The sequence below is a fragment of the Musca vetustissima genome, unplaced genomic scaffold (genome assembly GCF_032173495.1).
Source record: "Musca vetustissima isolate MV318-11 ecotype Yass unplaced genomic scaffold, APGP_CSIRO_Mvet_v1 utg10133, whole genome shotgun sequence".
NCBI classification, from domain to species: Eukaryota; Metazoa; Arthropoda; class Insecta; order Diptera; family Muscidae; genus Musca; species Musca vetustissima.
In genome coordinates, this window is record NW_026889618.1 from 39,882 (window position 1) to 60,892 (window position 21,011).

At 38.3% G+C, this 21,011-nt stretch overlaps 4 protein-coding genes across 6 annotated transcripts in view; 2 read left to right on the top strand and 2 right to left on the bottom strand.

The window, feature by feature from the left end:
- Positions 1-21,011, top strand: part of LOC133337283 (probable cytochrome P450 6a21) — a 30,585-nt gene that overhangs the window by 9,151 nt on the left and 423 nt on the right. The window contains exon 2 of one of the 3 annotated variants that reach the window (XM_061545521.1): positions 17,936-18,345. The exons of 1 other annotated variant lie outside the window; for it this stretch is intronic. In XM_061545521.1, the coding sequence (XP_061401505.1) occupies positions 17,936-18,345 (410 nt within the window). Of the gene's footprint in view, positions 1-17,935; positions 18,346-19,849; positions 20,958-21,011 lie in introns of those variants that run through there. One more of the 3 variants, XM_061545522.1, reaches the window with a different exon arrangement.
- On the top strand, positions 2,030-3,592 carry LOC133337287 (probable cytochrome P450 6a21). The gene is made up of 2 exons (XM_061545526.1): positions 2,030-3,113; positions 3,177-3,592. Exons 1-2 carry the CDS (start codon positions 2,030-2,032, stop codon positions 3,590-3,592), a joined length of 1,500 nt encoding a protein of 499 aa, XP_061401510.1.
- On the bottom strand, positions 5,660-7,263 carry LOC133337281 (cytochrome P450 6a9-like). Its single transcript, XM_061545518.1, has 2 exons — positions 6,138-7,263; positions 5,660-6,081 (listed from the first exon to the last, which is right to left on the bottom strand). The coding sequence occupies exons 1-2, from the start codon at positions 7,261-7,263 to the stop codon at positions 5,660-5,662; spliced, it is 1,548 nt and encodes a 515-aa protein (XP_061401502.1).
- LOC133337279 (probable cytochrome P450 6a13) lies at positions 12,464-14,938 on the bottom strand. Its single transcript, XM_061545517.1, has 3 exons — positions 13,825-14,938; positions 13,359-13,770; positions 12,464-12,482 (listed from the first exon to the last, which is right to left on the bottom strand). Exons 1-3 carry the CDS (start codon positions 14,936-14,938, stop codon positions 12,464-12,466), a joined length of 1,545 nt encoding a protein of 514 aa, XP_061401501.1.

Genomic DNA, 21,011 nt, shown 5'->3' on the forward strand with positions numbered 1-21,011 from the left:
GCTAAAGTGCTGCTGATGTTTATCAAGAACCTCCATGATTTCTTGCCTTAATTTCTCCTGCACTCACATATGCTGAGCCAATTCATAGAGAGCATAACTCATGGTCGTTGAGGAGGTATCAAATCCGGCCACAAAAAATACAAAGGCCTGGGCAGCCAATTCTTCCACGGTGAGGATTACCTGACCCTCCTCATCAACCTGATTTTTAAGTTCAATTAACATTTCCATAAAATCCGAGCGTTTAATATTCTCCCGTTCCCTATACTCAATGGTTTGCTTCACAATTCGCATATAAAAATCGTGGACCTCTTGGGGTATAACACGCATACCCAGTGTTTGGGCCACCTCTGGGAAGGCCTGTATCAAACCATCCACAAGGGGATTATGACGCCGTTGAGTAAAGAATTTCCTGCCCATTTGACAAAATTCCGCCATGGGATCCTTGAGGCTATTACACTCCAAACCAAAGGCACACTCACCAATAACATCGGCACTAAAACGCCCCAAAATTTCAGTTAGCTCCAGTGTAGGGCTTCCATTTTCCTCCACCAAGTTTTCGAATAGCTTTTGTAACTCTACTCCCACTTTGACCACAGTCGGGTACATATACCTCATCTTACCCGAGGTAAAAGTGGACGACAGCTTCGTTCGCAATTTCTTCCACTTAGGACCATCCATGGAAAAAAGATTTCCCGTTAACGGGTCATCTTTGGGATTGTGAAATAGTCCACGCCGATCGAATGTTGTGAAATCTTTTATCAGAATATTTTTCGCCAATTGCGGATCGGTTATCAGCACCGCTCTCTGCATATTGAAATAGAAGCCGACAAAGGGTCCGCTGCCTTTGAATTTGGTGTAGGTCTCTCGAAAAATTTGTGCAAAATGTTTGCTCCACATCCATTCCTGCATATTTCCCCTGGGGATTTTTGGTACATTGTGGGGTACTCCACGCCGCTGCCAATAGGAAAAATGATATTTCAGCGAAAGCCATAGGAAGGCGGGGAAGAGAAGAGCAAGTGTTAGCAGTATGCAGATCATGTTTTGTCACTGAGCGCAGGCAAGCAACTGCTGAAGAAATGATTTTTACCGAACCAGCAAAAATCTGTTGGACACTAGAAAAAATAAAACCCTTGTGCTCAATTCTCTCTTCCATTTCTCTGCTCTCAAGCGATTACTATCACAGGTCAGAGATGGGAATAATTATATCTTCTTTATTTAGTTGAGGTATTTTTAAAAATATTTTTCATGGCCTACATTTAGGCGTGGATTTTTTAAACTTATTTTTTCATGGCCTACAATTAGGCGTGGATTTTTTAAACTTATTTTTTCAAGGCCTACATTTAGGCGTGGATTTTTTAAACTTATTTTTCAAGGCCTACATTTAGGCGTGGATTTTTAAACTTAGGGCTTCAAGGCCTACATTTAGGCGTGGATTTTTTAAACTTATTTTTCCAAGGCCTACATTTGGCGTGGACCTCCAGAGGATTTCAAAATTGTTTCAAGAAAAATCTACGTCTTTGGAGGCCCCTTGTGGGCCCATTTGCCTAAAACTGACCCGCTTAATGAATAGTGATAACTCTTTTTGGGTGTCCAGATGTACACACGAGCATGACTATTCTTGCATTGAAGACCCATGGACAACTTAAATTGTTATCAACCAAAAAAGTATTTAGATTAGATTCAAGTGACTCCGAACAACATAGCAAGTCACCGGCTGAATTATTCACAAACTGATACCAGATGTTCTCAAAACGAAGAACGTTCGGAACCCCCAAAACTCAATTTTTTATTTTTTACTTTTTTAATTGTCATGATTTTTTGGGGCATATCTTTTTGGTAAGGTGTTGAGTCAGCTGGTCGGTTGGGGTTCGGTTAGATAAAATCAAAGAAAAAAACATAGAGCTTTTTACTGTATTTTGTTGTTGTTATTTATTGTAGATTATTTAATAGGTTAGTAGACAAAAAAAGCAGGTAGTTAAGGTTCAGTTTTAATCGAAAGTTAGTAGAGATCGTTGCAAAGAGCGGAATTATGGGCGAGTTGGAAGTGGCAATTGTCATGTATGCCGTAATCGGCCTTTGCACGTTGCTGTATGGCTGGCTGAAATCCCGCATGTTGTATTGGCGACGCCTCGGCATACCCTGTGAAGAGCCACAATTCCTGGTGGGCAATGTCAAAGATGTCGGAGTGAAGCGACATTTCTATGAACCCTTACGCGAGGTATATGATAAATTTAAAGGTACCGGACCATTTTGCGGCTTCTATATGCTGGTGCAACCTGTGGCCTTGGTAATGGACCTGGATTTGGTGAAAAATATTTTAATTAAAGATTTTCAACATTTCGAAAATCGTGCTGTTTTCCATAATGCCAAAGATGATCCCCTAACGGGTCACCTGTTCAATTTGGAGGGGTCGCTGTGGAAGAATTTGCGTACAAAGCTCTCGCCTACCTTTACATCGGGAAAAATGAAACAAATGTTCCCCTTGGTGGTCCAAGTGGCCAATGACTGCCGCGAGGTATTGGACGATATGCTGAGGGTGTCCAAAGAAGTAGATGTCAAGGAATTGATGGCCCGCTATACCACCGATGTGATTGGTACCTGTGCCTTTGGCTTGCAATGCAATAGCCTTAAAGACCCTGAGGCGGAATTTAGGGTTATGAATAGAGAAATGTTCACCAAATTCCGTCATCCCAAAATTGTGCATGCTTTCATGCATACCTTTCCAGCATTGGCGAAACGGTTGCGAATGCGTGAAATGTTAAATGAAACCGATAAATTCTATTTTCGCATTGTTCGGGAAACGGTGGAATATCGCGAGAAGAACAATGTGAAACGTAATGATTTCATGAATATGATGATTGAAATGAAAAATTCGAAAAACGAATCGGAACGTTTGAATATGCGGGAAATCACAGCAAATGCTTTTCTATTTTTCGTGGCTGGATTTGAGACATCCTCAACCACCCTGTCCTTTGCTCTCTATGAATTGGCCAAGAATCAAAGGGTCCAAGATAAGCTAAGGCAGGAGATATGTGACACTTTGGAGAAATATCAAGGGGAAATTACCTATGAAGCTACCCAGGAAATGAAATACTTGGAACAGGTTATAATGGGTAAGAAGAAGCTAATCAGGAGACCTTTAAAAGTTATTTAAAAAATATTTCTTCCTTTTTCAGAAACTCTACGCAAATACTCTGTCCTGCCTCAACTGCAACGCCGCGCTGAGGTTGATTACCCCACCGATATACCCGGCTATGTAATACGCAAGGGTACTCTTGTTTACATCCCCGTCGATGCCATACAACATGATCCGGAAATTTATCCCGAACCTGAGAAATTCCGTCCCGAACGTTTCGAGCCGGAGGAAATGCAACAACGTCACTCCATGGCTTGGCTGCCATTTGGTGATGGTCCCCGTAATTGTATCGGCATGCGTTTTGGTAAAATGCAAGTTCGTGTTTTGTTAATATCGCTACTGAGAGATTATCGTTTTACGTTGGGCGCCAAGACACCAAATACATTGCCCATCAATGTTTCACTGCCGTTGATAACACCGGATAAGGAGGTTCTGCTTAATGTCGAGAAGTGTTGAAATTTAAATGAAATAAATTATGAGTTTCTTTTTTTCGAAAACGTGTGAAAGTGTAACGCCTATGGTAGGCCTTGAAAAAATATTCTTTAAAAAATCCACGCCTATGGTTGGCCTTGAAAAAATATTCTTTAAAAAATCCACGCCTATGGTTGGCCTTGAAAAAATATTCTTTAAAAAATCCACGCCTATGTTAGGCCTTGAAAAAATATTCTTTAAAAAATCCACGCCTATGGTAGGCCTTGAAAAAATATTCTTTAAAAAATCCACGCCTATGGTAGGCCTTGAAAAAATATTCTTTAAAAAATCCACGCCTATGGTAGGCCTTAAAAAATATTCTTTAAAAAATCCACGCCTATGGTAGGCCTTGAAAAAATATTCTTTAAAAAATCCACGCCTATGGTAGGCCTTGAAAAAATATTCTTTAAAAAATCCACGCCTATAGTAGGCCTTGAAAAAATATTCTTTAAAAAATCCACGCCTATGGTAGGCGTTGAAAAAATATTCTTAAAAAAATCCACGCCTATGGTAGGCCTTGAAAAAATATTCTTTAAAAAATCCACGCCTATGGTAGGCATTGAAAAAATATTCTTTAAAAAATCCACGCCTATGGTAGTCCTTGAAAAAATATTCTTTAAAAAATCCACGCCTATGGTAGGCCTTGAAAAAATATTCTTTAAAAAATCAACGCCTCTGGTAGGCCTTGAAAAAATATTCCTTAAAAAATCCACGCCTTTGGTAGGCCTTGAAAAAATATTCTTTAATAAATCCACGCCTTTGGTAGGCCTTGAAAAAATATTCTTTAATAAATCCACGCCTTTGGTAGGCCTTGAAAAAATATTCTTTAATAAATCCACGTTGGGAAAAATATTCTTTAATAAATCCACGCCTTCTCAGGCCTTGGGAAAAATATTCTTTAAAAAATCCACGCCTATGGTAGGCCTTGGGAAAAATATTCTTTAATAAATCCACGCCTTCTCAGGCCTTGGGAAAAATATTCTTTAAAAAATCCACGCCTATGGTAGGCCTTGGGAAAAATATTCTTTAATAAATCCACGCCTTCTCAGGCCTTGGGAAAAATATTCTTTAAAAAATCCACGCCTATGGTAGGCCTTGGGAAAAATATTCTTTAATAAATCCACGCCTTCTCAGGCCTTGGGAAAAATATTCTTTAATAAATCCACGCCTTCTCAGGCCTTGGGAAAAATATTCTTTAATAAATCCACGCCTTCTCAGGCCTTGGGAAAAATATTCTTTAATAAATCCACGCCTTCTCAGGCCTTGGGAAAAATATTCTTTAATAAATCCACGCCTTCTCAGGCCTTGGGAAAAATATTCTTTAATAAATCCACGCCTTCTCAGGCCTTGGGAAAAATATTCTTTAATAAATCCACGCCTTCTCAGGCCTTGGGAAAAATATTCTTTAATAAATCCACGCCTTCTCAGGCCTTGGGAAAAATATTCTTTAATAAATCCACGCCTTCTCAGGCCTTGGGAAAAATATTCTTTAAAAAATCCACGCCTTCTCAGGCCTTGGGAAAAATATTCTTTAATAAATCCACGCCTTCTCAGGCCTTGGGAAAAATATTCTTTAATAAATCCACGCCTTCTCAGGCCTTGGGAAAAATATTCTTTAATAAATCCACGCCTTCTCAGGCCTTGAAAAAATATTCTTTAAAAAATCCACGCCTATGGTAGGCCTTGAAAAAAATCTTGAAAAAATCCACGCCTATGGTAGGCCTTGAAAAAATATTCTTTAAAAAATCAACGCCTCTGGTAGGCCTTGAAAAAATATTCCTTAAAAAATCCACGCCTTTGGTAGGCCTTGAAAAAATATTCTTTAAACAATCCACGCCTTTGGTAGAACTTGAAAAAAAAGATCTTTAAAAAATCCATGCCCTGTGTTAGTCTTTTAAAAAATATTTTCAATTTTTTTTTTTTTTTTTTTTTTTTGGATACACAAAAACTTCAAAATCTTTCAAATATGATCTCATGCCACACAAATTAATTTCGCATTGAACAGATGTACATAATTAAATTAACAACACCAAAAATATGTATCCAATTTTTTCAAATTCTCTCCACCCTCAAGTAGATGCCATGTGCCGCACCCAAGAAATAAGTTTCCTTATTGAATACAATTGGTATTTGAGTTTGTGGACAAGTGGAGAATTGGAAATGTTTGACGAGTGTGGCCAAAACCAAAGCCGTTTGCATTTCACCAAATCGTTTGCCAATGCAGTTACGTGGTCCCTCTCCAAAAGGCATATAGACTACAGATTCCCGGCTCTTACAGTTATCGGGTGAAAAATTCTCCGGATTAAAGTCATCCGGTTGGGGGAAAAATTCTTCATCACGTTGTATGGCCAACACGGGGATCAGGACATTCATTCCCTTTTTAATGAGATATTTTTCATCGTGTCCGGGCACAGGATAATCTTCCAAGCATTTGCGATTTAAAACAGGAACGGGTATGTAGAGGCGCAGGGTTTCTAGAAAGACAAACTTTTTTAAATTTGAATTTTTTAGAATTGTAGTTTCTACCCACCCTGTATAACCTGCTGCAGATACGGCATTTCCTTGATACTCTCATAGGTGAAATTCTTTCCATATTTCTCCCACACCTCCGTATTCTCCTGGCGCAAACGATTTTGTATCTCCTGCTGTCTGGCCAATTCGTAGAGGGCAAATCCCACCGTGGTCGAGGAGGTCTCATAACCCGCCAAGAAAAATAAAACAATTTGGGCGGCAATTTCTTCCAGGGTCAGGGATTTCGATTCTTCCCCATCTTCTGTTTTAATTTGATTACCCTCGCGTAACTCCATTAGTAGAGCCAAAAAGTCATCCCTTTCCGTGGGATTTTCTTCTCGAGTTTTAATGGCCGTTTTCACCAGGTCCATGAAAAACTCACTTATTTCATCGGGTATAACCTTCATGTGGAACTTTTTCACCAAATCGGGGAAATTAAAGGCCAAAGCATTACCCAGCTGGCCATTGCGCGGTTCACTAAACAAACGCTGGCCCATTATGTGGAATTTGGCCTCGGGATTCGAAAGGCTGTTACAGTCAATACCAAAGGCACAGCAGCCGATGACATCGGTACCAAAGCGGGCCAACAGGTCTTTAAGTTCCAAAACATTTCTCTCCTCCTCATTACCACTTTCCTGGGACTCCTTTAATTTCATCTCCATTGTGTCCACCAAACGCCCCGTCAAATCCTTTACCATGGGACACATTTTGGCAATTTTACCCGAACTGAAAGTGGGTGTCAGCTTCTGCCTCAACGATTTCCATTTCAGCCCGTCCAAGAAAAACAAATGTCCCGTCAACGGGTCATCTTCTTCATTGTGAAAGAACCCACGATCCATAAATTTCGCAAAATCCTTGGTGAGGATATTTTTGATTAATTCCAAATCCAAAACAAATACGGCGGGATGGGAAAACCAGAAGAACCCTGCAAACGGTCCAGAGCCTTTGAATTTTTTATAATAATTCATCCATATTTCGGGGAAGGAATATTTCGTTCGCATCCCTCGGAAATTGCCCAAAAGCAAGTGTGGAGGTTCACATGCCACCTGCCGCGAATGCCAATAGTTAAGGCGTCGTCTCATCAGCAACAACAAATAGCTGATGAGGGTGACGAGAATGCCGACTAGAATGCCGAACACCAACATCTTATGGCGTTTTTGAGGCGTATGGCACGCAGAAGATATCGCAGTTTTCGTTAGATACTGAGGAGTATTGTTTGTTTTTGGATAGAAACAAAAAAAAATCAATTGCAGAAAAGTGAAAGCTTTTTTAGAGAGAGGGGGAGAGGAGAGAGAAATGTTGTTGGGTTAATGTAAATCAGAGTTGAACAGAATTAAATAAAGAGTAAATGTGTGGGAGCGGAACTGAGAGAACATCAACAAAAACGGCTTACGTAAAGAGAAAGAAAGAGAATACATGGTTAGCCATCACCGCTATCGTACTATTTTGTGCATTAGTGATGTAAATGTTAAATAATAATTGGGAAGAGGGTGTTCATAATCTATACTCTTTGCACACGCAAAGAGAAAATGCTCGGAGAGTAAATGAGAAACCGCCATATGAAATGGCTTACTAAAAGAGAACGCAAAGAACGAGCTTGTTGAGGCATGTAAACAAGGACACCAGTGCATATGCTTGCCCAGCACTAATCTATAAAAGAGTTGCGTTATAAGTGACTGACTGATCACCAACGCCCAGACGAAACGTCTAAGGCTAGAATCTTGAAATTTGGCATGTAGGTGGGGTATGGTGTGTAGTCATGCGATAAGGCGGGGGTTTTATAAATTCGTACTAAAAGTTACTAAAAAGTACTAAATACTGTATTAGGCGGATTAGGTGTAGAACTCTCATATTTGGTATACAGCTTTGCCAACGATAAGCGAAGTGATATGTGCGAAAATGAAATTTTGGAATTTAGTACTAAGTGGTACTAAAAAGTAATAAACATTATATTTGAATAGAATCGGTAGAGATACATATCAGAGGCATGGTATGAAGCTTAACCTATTACAAATCGAATGATGGGCAAACATAGTTTCAGTACTAAAATGGTACTAAAGAGGTACTAAAAAGTACTAAACATTATATTTGAATAGAATCGGTAGAGATACATATCATAAAAAGGGTGAAGCTTAACCTATTACAAATCGAATGATGTGCAAACATTTTTTTCAGTACTAAAATGGTACTAAAAAGTACTAAAAACTGTATTACGCAATAACTGCTAGAAATATAACTCTGAAATTGAGTATGCAGCTATGTCAATAATAAGCGAAGGGGTATGTGTGAACAATTTTGAAATTCGTACTAAAAGTTACTAACAAGTACTAAATACTGTATTACGCGGGTTAGGTGTAGAACTCTCACATTTGGTATACAGCTTTGCCAACGATAAGCGAAGTGGTATGTGTGAAAATGAAAATTTGGAAATTTTAGTACTAAGAGGTACTAAAAAGTACTAAACATTATATTTGAATAGAATCGGTCGAGATACATATCAGAAACTTGGTATGAAGCTTAACCTATTACAAATCGAATGATGGGCAAACATTGTTTCAGTACTAAAATGGTACTAAAAAGTACTAAAAACTGTATTACGCAATAACTGCTAGAAATATAACTTTGAAATTGTGTATGCAGCTATGTCAAAAATAAGCGAAGGGGTATGTGTGAACAATTTTGAAATTCGTACTAAAAGTTACTAACAAGTACTAAATACTGTATTAGGCGGTTTAGGTGTAGAACTCTCACATTTGGTATAAAGCTTTGCCAACGATAAGCGAAGTGGTATGTGTGAAAATGAAATTTTGGAATTTAGTACTAAGTGGTACTAAAAAGTAATAAACATTATATTTGAATAGAATCGGTAGAGATACATATCAGAGGCATGGTATGAAGCTTAACCTATTACAAATCGAATGATGTGCAAACATTTTTTTCAGTACTAAAATGGTACTAAAAAGTACTAAAAACTGTATTACGCAATAACTGCTAGAAATATAACTCTGAAATTGTGTATGCAGCTATGTCAAAAATAAGCGAAGGGGTATGTGTGAACAATTTTGAAATTCGTACTAAAAGTTACTAAAAAGTACTAAATACTGTATTAGGCGGGTTAGGTGTAGAACTCTCATATTTGGTTTACAGCTTTGCCGACGATAAGCGAAGTGGTATGTGTGAAAATGAAATTTTGGAATTTAGTACTAAGAGGTACTAAAAAGTACTAAACATTATATTTGAATAGAATCGGTAGAGATACATATCAGAAACATGGTATGAAGCTTAAGCTATTACAAATCGAATGATGTGCAAACATTTTTTTCAGTACTAAAATTGTACTAAAAAGTACTAAAAACTGTATTACGCAATAACTGCTAGAAATAGAACTCTGAAATTGAGTATGCAGCTATGTCAATAATAAGCGAAGGGGTATGTGTGAACAATTTTGGTATTTAGTACTGGTACGTCTTGTTTTTTCAAGACCATAGACAGCGGGGATTTTTTAAGGATATTTTTTCAAGTCCATACACATACATTTTTACACATTTAAGGGTTTTCGAAAATAGCTTATTTCATTTAAATTTCAACATTTCTCGACATTAAGCAAAAGCTCCTTATCGGGTGTTATCAACGGCAGGGCAACATTGATGGGCAACGTGTTCGGTGTCTTGGCGCCCAACGTAAAACAATAATCTCTCAACAGCGATACCAACAATATACGAACTTGCATTTTACCAAAACGCATGCCAATACAATTACGGGGACCATCACCAAATGGCAGCCAAGCCATGGAGTGACGTTGTTGCATTTCATCCGGCTCGAAACGTTCCGGACGGAATTTCTCAGGTTCGGGATAAATTTCCGGATCATGTTGTATAGCATCGACGGGGATGTAGACGAGGGTGCCTTTCTTTATAACATAACCCGGTTTATCGGTGGGGTAATCAACCTCAGCACGGCGTTGCAGTTGAGGCAGGACAGAGTATTTGCGTAGGGTTTTTAAAAAAGATGAAAAATATTCTTTAATATTCAGTTTTGCAAGTTTCCGGATTAAGCTATCTTCTTACCCATTACAACCCATTACAACAGGCAACAACAACAAAATTAATTTGGGGGTTCCGAGTATTCTACTTGTCGATAACATCTGGTCATCAGTTTGTGAGTAATTCATGCAGTGACTTGCTGTGTAACTCCGAGGCATTTGTGCTATGGAATTACACGTGAACCTTATCAAAATATTTATTTTGTGGTCTAGGGGTCTTGTTATCTTACTGCAAGACTAGTCACGCTTTAGTCTACGTCTGGACACACAAAACCAAAAGACACAGTTTATTATGTGAGCCAAATTTCGACACAGAGGCCCAAGGGGGCCCTTATTAATAATTTAAAAAAATCCAAGCCTATGGGCAGGACTTGAAAACTAATTTAAACCAGTAAGGAAAGTAGAAAAGTCGGACGGGGCCGACTATATGATACCCTTCACCACTTTGGGTATATTCAACAGATGAATCCTAACAAACATCGCATTTTTAAAGGACCAGTAAAATAAACACCATAAACACGTCATTCTGCAACCGATACTAAATTGTTCATTTGGTCAGATATAGAAGCTCAGATATAGAAGCTAAATCTGAACCGATTTCAGGAAACTTAACACACATCTAGACCTAATTCATTACGCTGAGCCAAATTTAGTGCAAATAGAGAAATATATAGGGACTTTTGTGCACAATTTACCTTAAATCGGACGAATATATATATATATATATATGATATCTATATATAAATCTGAACCGATTTTCAGGAAACTTAACACACATCATTCTGGACATAATTCAGTACGCTATGCCAAATTTCATGCAAATCGAATGATATATAACGACTTTGGTGCACCATTTACCTTAAATCGGCCGAAAATATATATGGGAGGTATATCTAAATCTGGACCGATTTTCAGGAAACTTAACACACATCATTCTAGACCCAATTCAGTACACTACACCAAATTTCGTACAAATCGAAAGATTTATAGGGACCTTGGTACACCATTTACATGAAATCGGACGAAAATATATATGGGAGCTATATCTAAATCTGGATAGATTTTCACGAAACTTAACACACATCATTCCAGACCTAATTCATTACGATGTGCCAAATTTCGTGCAAATCGAAAGATATATAAGGACTTTGGTGCACCATTTACATGAAATCGGACGAAACTATATATGGGAGCTATATCTAAATCTGAACCGATTTTCACGAAACTTGGCAGACATCATTCTAGGCTCTATACAGTACGTAATGCCAAATTTCGTGCAAATCGAAAGATATATAAGGACTTTGGTGCACCATTTACATGAAATCGAACAAAACTATATATGGGAGCCATATCTAAATCTGGACCGATTTTCACGAAACTTAGCAGACATAATTCTAGACTCAATTCATTACATTATGCTAAATTTGGTGCAAATCGAAAGATATATAGGGACTTTGGTACACCATTTACATGAAATCGGACGAAACTATATATGGGAGCTATATCTAAATCTGGACCGATTTTCAGGAAACTTAATACACATCATTCTCGACCTAATTCATTGTGCTATGCCAAATTTCGTGCAAATCGAATGATATATGGGGACTTTGATACACCATTTTCATTAAATCGGACGAAACTATATATGGGAGCTAGATCTAAATCAGGACCGATTTTCACGAAACTTGGCAGACATCATTCTAGACCCAATTCAGTACGCTGTGCCAAATTTCGTGCAAATCGAAAGATATGTAGGGACTTTGGTGCACCATTTACATGAAATCGAACGAAACTATATATGGGAGCCATATCTAAATCTGGACCGATTTTCACGAAACTTGGCAGACATAATTCTAGACTCAATTCATTACATTATGCCAAATTTGGTGCAAATCGAAAGATATATAGGGACTTTGGTGCACCATTTACATTAAATCGGACGAAACTATATATGGGAGCTATATCTAAATCTGACCGAATTTTCACGAAACTTGACACACATTATTCTAGACCAAAATGATTAGGCTGTACCAAATTTCGTGCAAATCGAAAGATATATAGGGACCATTTACATTAAATCGGTTAAATATATATATGGGAGCTATATCTAAATCTGAACCGATTTTCCCAATTTCAATAGGGTTCGTCCTTGGGCCGAATAAGTGACATATGCCAAATTTCATCCAATTCGGATCATAAATGCGACCTGTACTTTGTTTACAATTTAACATGGATAGACAGACGGACGGACATGCATATATCGACTTAGAAAGTGATTTAATGCATATTCTCAAAAGGAAGGTCTATCTCGATTCCTTTTGCCTGTTACAAACATATGCACAAAGACATAATACCCTGTACCACAGTGTGGTGAAGGGTATAAAAATTCATGCCTAGTAAAAATAATACAAAAATCGCCAAGTAGGGCAGGGCTTGAAAAACTGTTGTAAAAAATCCAGGCCTAGTACAAGGCCGTGAAAAAATAATTTAAAAACACACGCCTAGTTCTAGGTCTGGAAAAATAATTTTTGAAAAATCCACGACAAGTTCCAGGCCTTGAAGAAGTAATTTTAGGACTTGGAAAAAATATTTTTAAAAATCCACGCCTTGAGAAAAATATTTTTTAATATTTTCACACCAAAAAGATGTTTGGGAAAAATATTTTTCAAAAAACTCTTCGCCTAAAATTAGGCTTTCACAAATATTTGTAAAATCCATTTCCGATCATTTTCTTTTAAACAAGTAAAAAGAGGCCACCCTGAATAGCTGTGATAATTGTGTTCATATGTATCTGTTAATTATCAATTACAAAACGATAAACAAATATTTTTTTCTTTGTTATTGAAAAATAATCTCTATCGAATAGATATCAATACTTAAAATATATAAAGAAAACAACAACAAAAATATGCCACAAATTTTAATAGATAAAGGCAAAAATGTACTGCATAAGCCCCACACGGTCGAGCCCTGATTGATATTGGGGATTGGGGACATTTTTAGAAAAAAAATCGAGTGAATCATATCAATAATTATGCACTTTGGAAAAAATTATATAAGTTCCAAATTTGGTTAATTTAATGTTTTTCTAATTTTTTTTTTATTAACAAAAAATTAAAAATTTTTAAATTTATATTTTTTATATTATTACCTCCATTTTGAATCTCCAATTTGTCCCTTTTGCTTTAATCCCATCACACTTTGGTCACCTTCAAATAGACCCCACCCTCGGAACCCAACAGAAAACTCAGTTTAGTATAACGCATTGGAATCTGAGTCTGGGGACAGCGATCAAAACGAAATTTCCTCAGAAGACAGATGAGACCAATTTGGGCTTGCATTTTACCAAAACGCATACCAATACAGTTACGAGGGCCATCACCAAATGGCAAATACGAGAAAGGATGGCGTTTCTCTACCTCTTCGGGCAAGAAACGATCTGGTTGGAATTTTTCCGGTTCTGGGAAATAGTCGCCATCACGATGTATCGAATCCAAAGGTATGATGACACGTAAACCCTTTTCCAAAACGATATCTGTGTTCGGCACCTGATAGTCCTTGACACACAAACGCACCAAGTGAGGGGTTACCGAATATTTTCGTAGAGTTTCTAAACGAAAAAAATTAATTTAAAAATATTTGTTTTTTTTTCTAAAATTCTCACCTGAAATAACCATATCCAAATATTTCATTTCCTTCAGTACCTCATAACTCAGTTCATTATTATTTTTCTCCAAAACCTCCCCGATTTCCTGGCGCAATTTCTCTTGGACCTCCGGATTCAAAGCCAATTCATAAAGACAAAATGAAATTGTGGTTGAGGAAGTATCAAATCCCGCCAAAAAGAATACCATTGCCTGGGCAGCCAATTGTTCCAAGGTCAGGCCACCACTCATATCATCCTCATCCACCTGTTTGCCTTCGGCAATTAATTTATCCCGCTGCTGTTTCATTTCAATTAACATATCCATAAAATCATTACGCTTAATATTATTCTTCAAACGATATTCGACCGTTTCCTTTACGGCCTTCATAAAGAAATCCGCCACATCATCACTAAAGGTTTTCATTCTCAGTTTTCGTGCCAATTTGGGATTGGTGAACATAAATCCCTGAACCGGACCCGAATGGCGCGGCTTCTCAAATATCGATCTACCCATTTTACGAAATTCTGCCTGGGGATCTATTAAACTATTGCACTCAATACCAAAAGCACACGTTCCAATTACGTCGGTGGTATAGCGGGCACACAAATCCTTGGCCTCTATTATGCCACATCCCGCCTCCTCATTTATGAACTTCAAACAGGCTGGTTCCAATTTCTCACCCACCTGGACCACGGTGGGAAACATAAATTTCATTTTACCCGTCGTAAATACCGGTGAAACTTTATGTCTCAATGCCCTCCATTTGTCACCATCCAAAAATAGAAGATTTCCCGTCAAAGGATCATCACGCACATTATGAAATAAACCGCGATCACTAAAACTTTGAAATTGTTTAATCATAATATCTTTGATAATATCCAAATCCATGACAAAGGCAGCTCGTGTGGTGAAGGTATAAAATCCAGCAACAGGTGTGGTGTTTTTAAATTTCTTATAAATCCTTTCGTTGATATCCTTCCAGTGATATTTACGACCCAATCCCTGCATGTTGCCAATAAAAGGCCATGGTTTCTCGTGGGGGACATTACGTTTCTCCCAATACGAATAATGTTCTTTAAGCCAGACGAATAAGGCTATCACGGAGAGTACCAGCAAGGATAAAAATATCATAATTGATCACGTTCGAACCGCTGGACCTCTAATGTCTTCGAATAAACTGAAACTGAATGAAAATACCATTAATTTTGAAACGCTTCAATTCAATGACTAATGGGAAAGAGAACAAGTACTCTCTTTCCACTCGGACTCTTCTTCATTTTCAACCAAGTTGTTTGTTTACATTTTTTCATATAACCCCCACATTCCCCACACAACAACAACAAATCAACTCAATTTTAAATTACACTCTCATTTACCGGTTTTTACGAGGGCTCTCAGAACAAGCAGTACAACGCCAACAATATAACCAAGAGGAATATACAAAGCTCACACACTCACTCTCTTCCTCATACACACTTTGCGTTGGAGCCTCATTCATAGAGGCAAATCAATGCAAACAATATCCCCCATTTATTTTGACTAGCCAAACGAACGCAGTTATGCTCCCAGTTCATTTGGTTCTCTCTCATTACCATTCTCACACAATTTATATTCTGTCCCCCACTCGTGAGGCTCACCAAACAAGCAAAACAAACAAACATTCCCCATTAATGTAAACAAGACACAGACTCTCCCGCCCTTTTTTAAAGGGGAGACAAAGAAATGCATGCCGGTTTTTACGGGGGCGCTCAGAACAAGCAGTACAATACCAACAATATAACCAAGAGGAGTATACAAAGCTCACACACTCACTCTCTTCCTCATACACACTTTGTGTTAGAGCCTCACTCATAGAGGCAAATCAATGCAAACAATATCCCCCATTTCTTTCGGCTTGCCAAACGAACGCAGTTATGCTCTCAGTTCATTTGGTTCTCTCTCATTACCATTCTCACACAATTTATATTCTGTCCCCCCACACATAAGGCTTACCAAACAAGCAAAACAATGTAAAAAAAAACATTCGCGATTAATGTAAACAAGACACAGACTCTCCCACCCTTTTTAAAAGGGGAGACAAACAAATGCATGCATTCTCGTCCATTCGTTTGCGGTAGCCACACGAATAGGTTAATGCTAAACCGAGCAGTCATTTCGTATGTCATTTGTGTGTTGTAGGTACACACACATAAAGACAAACACCGGCAAACTCAATGCCATTCAATGCTAACAATAACAACTATGAAACAAAATATACTCTCTCTCTCATTATCATTCTCACACACTTTGTGTTATGGCTCCCACAATGGGGGGCTCTCCAAACAAGCAATACCGATTGATATAAACAAGACTCGGCTGGCTCTCCCTCACTTACGTGTGGCATTTCTGTGTTTGAGGGCTCACACACATAGAGACGAACAAATACCAAATACAATACCGGTCATTCGTTTGTGCGGTAGCCATAGTTCTCCATGCAAACACCAGCAACAATGAAACTCATAGAGGTAAACAAACAACTAATGCTCTCCCCAATGTTATGGGTAGGCCAAATGAAAATGGTTAAGCTCCAATCTCACAAAACAAGTGTAGGAGTTCTCTTTGAAATAATTCTTATTAGAATATAGCTTGTAGATGATTAGTTAAAATCACATTTCAAATAGCACCTAATTAGAAAAAAAAATTGTATTACAAAAAAACGTAAATAGACGTGGAAATTTTAAAATAATTTCTACAAGATCTACGTGGATTTTGTAAAAATAAATTTATTAAGGGCTATTTACTTTTAGCTCTTAGATTCGTGTTTATATTTTGAGAAAGCTTTTTTCAAGTGGAACATTCTATCTTGTAAGATGTCTCCTCCTCCTCGTTTAGAGGGGAGTTTAAGGCAAAAAGTTTTGCCAACCTGTTTTCAGTCCGATCATTAAGCTGTGAAGTTCGGTTCGTCGCAAAAAAATGTTCGGCGTGTTAGAAACTCTTCTTATAGGGGCAGTAATTTGTCTTCTATTTTTTCTCTATCAACACTACAGCTATTGGCAAAGACATGGCGTGCCCCAGGAAACACCTCTACCGATTTTGGGTAATATGAAAGGTTTGGGAACCTCTCTACATTTCTGTGAGCTGATACAAAATATCTATATGAAATTCAAACCTAATTCACCCATTGGAGGCCTGTATGTGTTTGTGCGGAAATCTGCTGTAATTTTGGATTTAGATTTGGTCAAACATATTTTGGTAAAGGATTTTTCCAATTTCCATGATCGTGGTATATTCAATAATGTCCGAGATGATCCGCTGACGGGTCATTTGGTTACCCTGGAGGGGGAGCAATGGCGTGCCATGAGAAATAAAATGACACCGGTGTTTACTTCGGCCCGCATGAAATATATGTTTCCCACAGTGGTGAAAGTTGCGGAGAATCTAAGGGAGGTGGTTCAGGAAATGTTGGGCAGAGAGGATGCGAAGGGTGTTGTGGAAGTGAAAGATCTATGTGCCCGTTTCACAACCGATGTCATAGGGACCTGTGCCTTTGGTCTGGATTGTTGCAGCCTCAAAGATCCCAGGCGGAATTTCGTCAACGTGGTCGTGCCATCTTCTCCGATCGCAGATATCATCCTTTGCTGGAACAATTTATATTCAACAATCCGAAAATGGCCAGACGTTTGCGTATGAAATTTTTTCCCGATCACATTACGCAGTTCTTTATGAATGTCGTCAAGGAGACTGTGGAATATCGTGAGCAGAATAATATTAAACGTAATGACTTTTTGGATCTGCTAATCGATTTGAAGACAAAAGATGAGGAGCTGGCCCGCAGTTCGTGGGGTATTGATTTGTCACAGGGCTTGACTCTGGAACAAATGGCTGCCCAGACATTTGTATTCTTTGCAGCGGGATTTGAAACTTCATCCACGACCATGACATTTTGCCTCTATGAATTGGCAAGGCATCAGGAGGTACAGGAGAAACTGAGGCAGGAAATTCTTGAGAATTTGAGGGAAAATAATAATGAAATTACTTATGAGGGTATACACGGAATGCAGTATTTGGAGCAGGTTGTGGCAGGTAAGTGAAAAATATTATGTTTTAATTTTTTTTAATAAAAAAAAATAATTTCCCTTCCACCCTTAGAAACCCTTCGCCTATATCCCGTCATACCCACCCTGATACGCAGCACCAAATATGATTATCGGGTACCCAACTCTCCCTATACCCTCGAGAAGGGCACCCAAGTAGCCATCCCTGTTTATTCGATACACCACGATCCCGAATACTATAACAAACCCAATGAATTCAACCCCTCCCACTTTGATCCTCAACACACTGAGCAACGTCACTCCTGTGCCTATTTACCATTCGGTGATGGACCTCGTAACTGTATCGGATTGCGTTTTGGTAAAATGCAAACAAAAATCGGTTTGGTTACCCTACTCAGTAATTTTCATTTTGAAATCTGCCCTCAGACGGACCTGATAATGGATAAGAAAAATTTTCTATTAACCAGCAAGGGAGGGATGTACCTGAAAGTTACCCCATTATGATATAATAATGAAAACAAAATAAATAAAAAATATTTAATTCTTCTTAGCGGATTTATTTATTTTTAGACTACACACCGATTGAATATTAATGAATCTGATCTTGAGATCGGATTTGATTTTTTGACGAAGCACCCATGTTAAATATTTTGTACGATATAAACAAGCTAATGCGTAGTTCTCCAAAGAGCTAAAAATTGAAAGAGAGAACGTAAGAGAGAATATTTCACATTAACATGAGAAAAGTGTACTCTTTAAAGCACAGTGGTTACAATATATTTAAAAAATTAAAAAAAAAACTTTTTGAGATCTACTATTTTTATACCCTACACAACTATGTTGTCAGGGCCCCAAGCCCCCAGAGGTTGTAACGCCACGAAATATTGGTCCTAGAATATTAGTCCTAGTATATCATATCTCGACTAGCTGAACCAATCTAGGCATGTGTGTCCTTCCGTCCGTCTGTCCATTATAATTTGTAAACACGATACAGGCCAAAGTTATGGACCAATCTTCACGGATGGGTCCATAGTAGGGGTTCCGGCCAATGAAGACCCCTATTGTTTTTGGTAAAGATCTTTTAATATTTAGGGGATCCCAAACATCGCTAATTTTTACATAAGGAAGGGGATTGGGCCAAAGAATAAGCATGACTGTTTTGATAAGGGTCAAATGGACCCTGACTTTTGTGGAAAAAATTACAAAATTTGTATTCTATGGCGTATATAATTACTCCTGAAGGACATAGACCCAAGAAGTTGGTAATCGTCTGGCGTATGAACTCGGATGTGGGAGCTCAGAATATAGAACCACAGAAAGTAAGATTTTCCTGGAAGTTGTGTAGGGTATAATATGGTCGGCCCCGTCCGACTATACTGCTTCGCTCACTGGTTTAAAATTAATTTTTCAAGGCGAAACCATAGGCGTGGATTTTTTAAAATTAATTTTACAAAACCTTTTCTATTTTCATTTTATTTAATTTGTCTCAAATTAGCCCTAGAACCACAGTGCTGCGCTATTATTCGTTCATGAATCATCCGCATATCCACACCGGCTGTAATTAATACCTCAGTCTCTTTCTCTCATTCGCTTTCTCTTTGCTCTCCCTGGCTTATGGTTGTTTGCAAATATATCATGGGGTATGGGTAACACAACAATGCCTTTCTTTATCTTCACCATCCCAACGGTTTATATCAGAGATCAAGAAAACAATGGTGCCTTTATTTCTCTTCTCTCACATCTTCTCTTTTCTCTTAAAGGTAATACCGAACTAATCTCTTTAATGAATGGTTGTGATTAAAATTTAATCGATTTCATTATTATTTCTGATTAGAAAATATTAAACAATAAACAAAATTATTTACATCAGCCATTGGCGAGAGAGGGTAATTATCTTCTTGCTGATTTTGAAAGATATAAATATGAGAGTCGTCATGTTTATACTTGCTTTAGTTCAATTGAAGCTTTCAAGTGTTGTCCGTGTGTTTTGGTGCAAAATTTCGGCGAGATGTTGTCGCTACTCGAAACTCTACTGCTTGCCTCCGCTGGCCTATTGATCGGATATTTGTATAATCTCTATACGTATTGGAAGCGTCGTGGCGTGGTGTATGAGACCCCATGGCCTTTGTTTGGCAATTTTTTGGGTATTGGCAGTAAATATCACTTTCGAGATATAAATCAACGTTTGTATCGGAAATTCAAGGGCCAGGCCCCCTTTGTGGGTACCTATATGTTTGTGAGACGGGCATCGTTAATTATCGATTTGGATTTAATTAAAAATATTCTCATCAAAGATTTTTCGAATTTTCATGATCGTGGAGGGTTCAATAATGTCGAAGATGATCCCTTGACGGGGAATTTGGTGGCCTTGGAGGGTGAACAATGGCGGGCCATGAGAACGAAACTGACACCGGTGTTTACCTCAGCACGCATGAAATATATGTTCACCACGGTGGTGAAGGTGGGCGGAAATTTTGCCAAGGCCATGCAAGAAATGTTAATGGAGAGCTCGGATCAGATATTGGAAATCAAAGATATCTGTGCCCGCTTCACAACCGATGTCATTGGCACCTGTGCCTTTGGCATTGAATGCAATAGCCTGAAAAATCCCGATGCAGAATTTCGTCAAAAGGGCAGAGCCATTTTCTCTAAGCCCCGGCATAGTCCCCTCGTGCAACTTTTCACCATTACCAATAGTAATTTGGCCAAGAAGCTACACATGAAGCTATTTCCCGATGATATTTCCGAATTTTTCATGAGTGTCATAAGGCAAACGGTGGAATATCGGGTGCGGAATAATGTCAAATGTAATGACTTTATGGATTTGTTAATTGAAATGAAGGCGAAAGATGAAGAAATGGCTCGAGAAACGAAGGGCATCGATTTGTCACATGGCCTGACGTTGGAACAAATGGCTGCTCAGACATTTGTTTTCTTTTTGGCCGGCTTCGAGACCTCATCGACCACAATGTCATTTGCTCTCTATGAGCTGGCCAAGAATCCGGAAGTTCAAGAGGAACTGAGACGAGAAATTATGGAAAGTTTGAAGAAGACTCAGGGAGAACTGACCTACGAGTCGTTGCATGAAATGCAATATTTGGAGCAGGTTGTGGCGGGTAAGAAAAAAAAACATTAAAAATTTAAAACCAAATAAATAAAATTTTGAATTT

Coding starts and splice junctions, on each gene's coding strand:
- LOC133337287 (XM_061545526.1), top strand. CDS start 2,030: ATGGGCGAGTTGGAAGTGGCAATTGTCATGTATGCCGTAATCGGCCTT. Junction 3,114..3,176: donor CTTGGAACAGGTTATAATGG/GTAAGAAGAAGC, acceptor TTCCTTTTTCAG/AAACTCTACGCAAATACTCT.
- LOC133337281 (XM_061545518.1), bottom strand. CDS start 7,263: ATGTTGGTGTTCGGCATTCTAGTCGGCATTCTCGTCACCCTCATCAGC. Junction 6,082..6,137: donor TCTGCAGCAGGTTATACAGG/GTGGGTAGAAAC, acceptor TTGTCTTTCTAG/AAACCCTGCGCCTCTACATA.
- LOC133337279 (XM_061545517.1), bottom strand. CDS start 14,938: ATGATATTTTTATCCTTGCTGGTACTCTCCGTGATAGCCTTATTCGTC. Junction 13,771..13,824: donor TTTGGATATGGTTATTTCAG/GTGAGAATTTTA, acceptor TTTTTCGTTTAG/AAACTCTACGAAAATATTCG.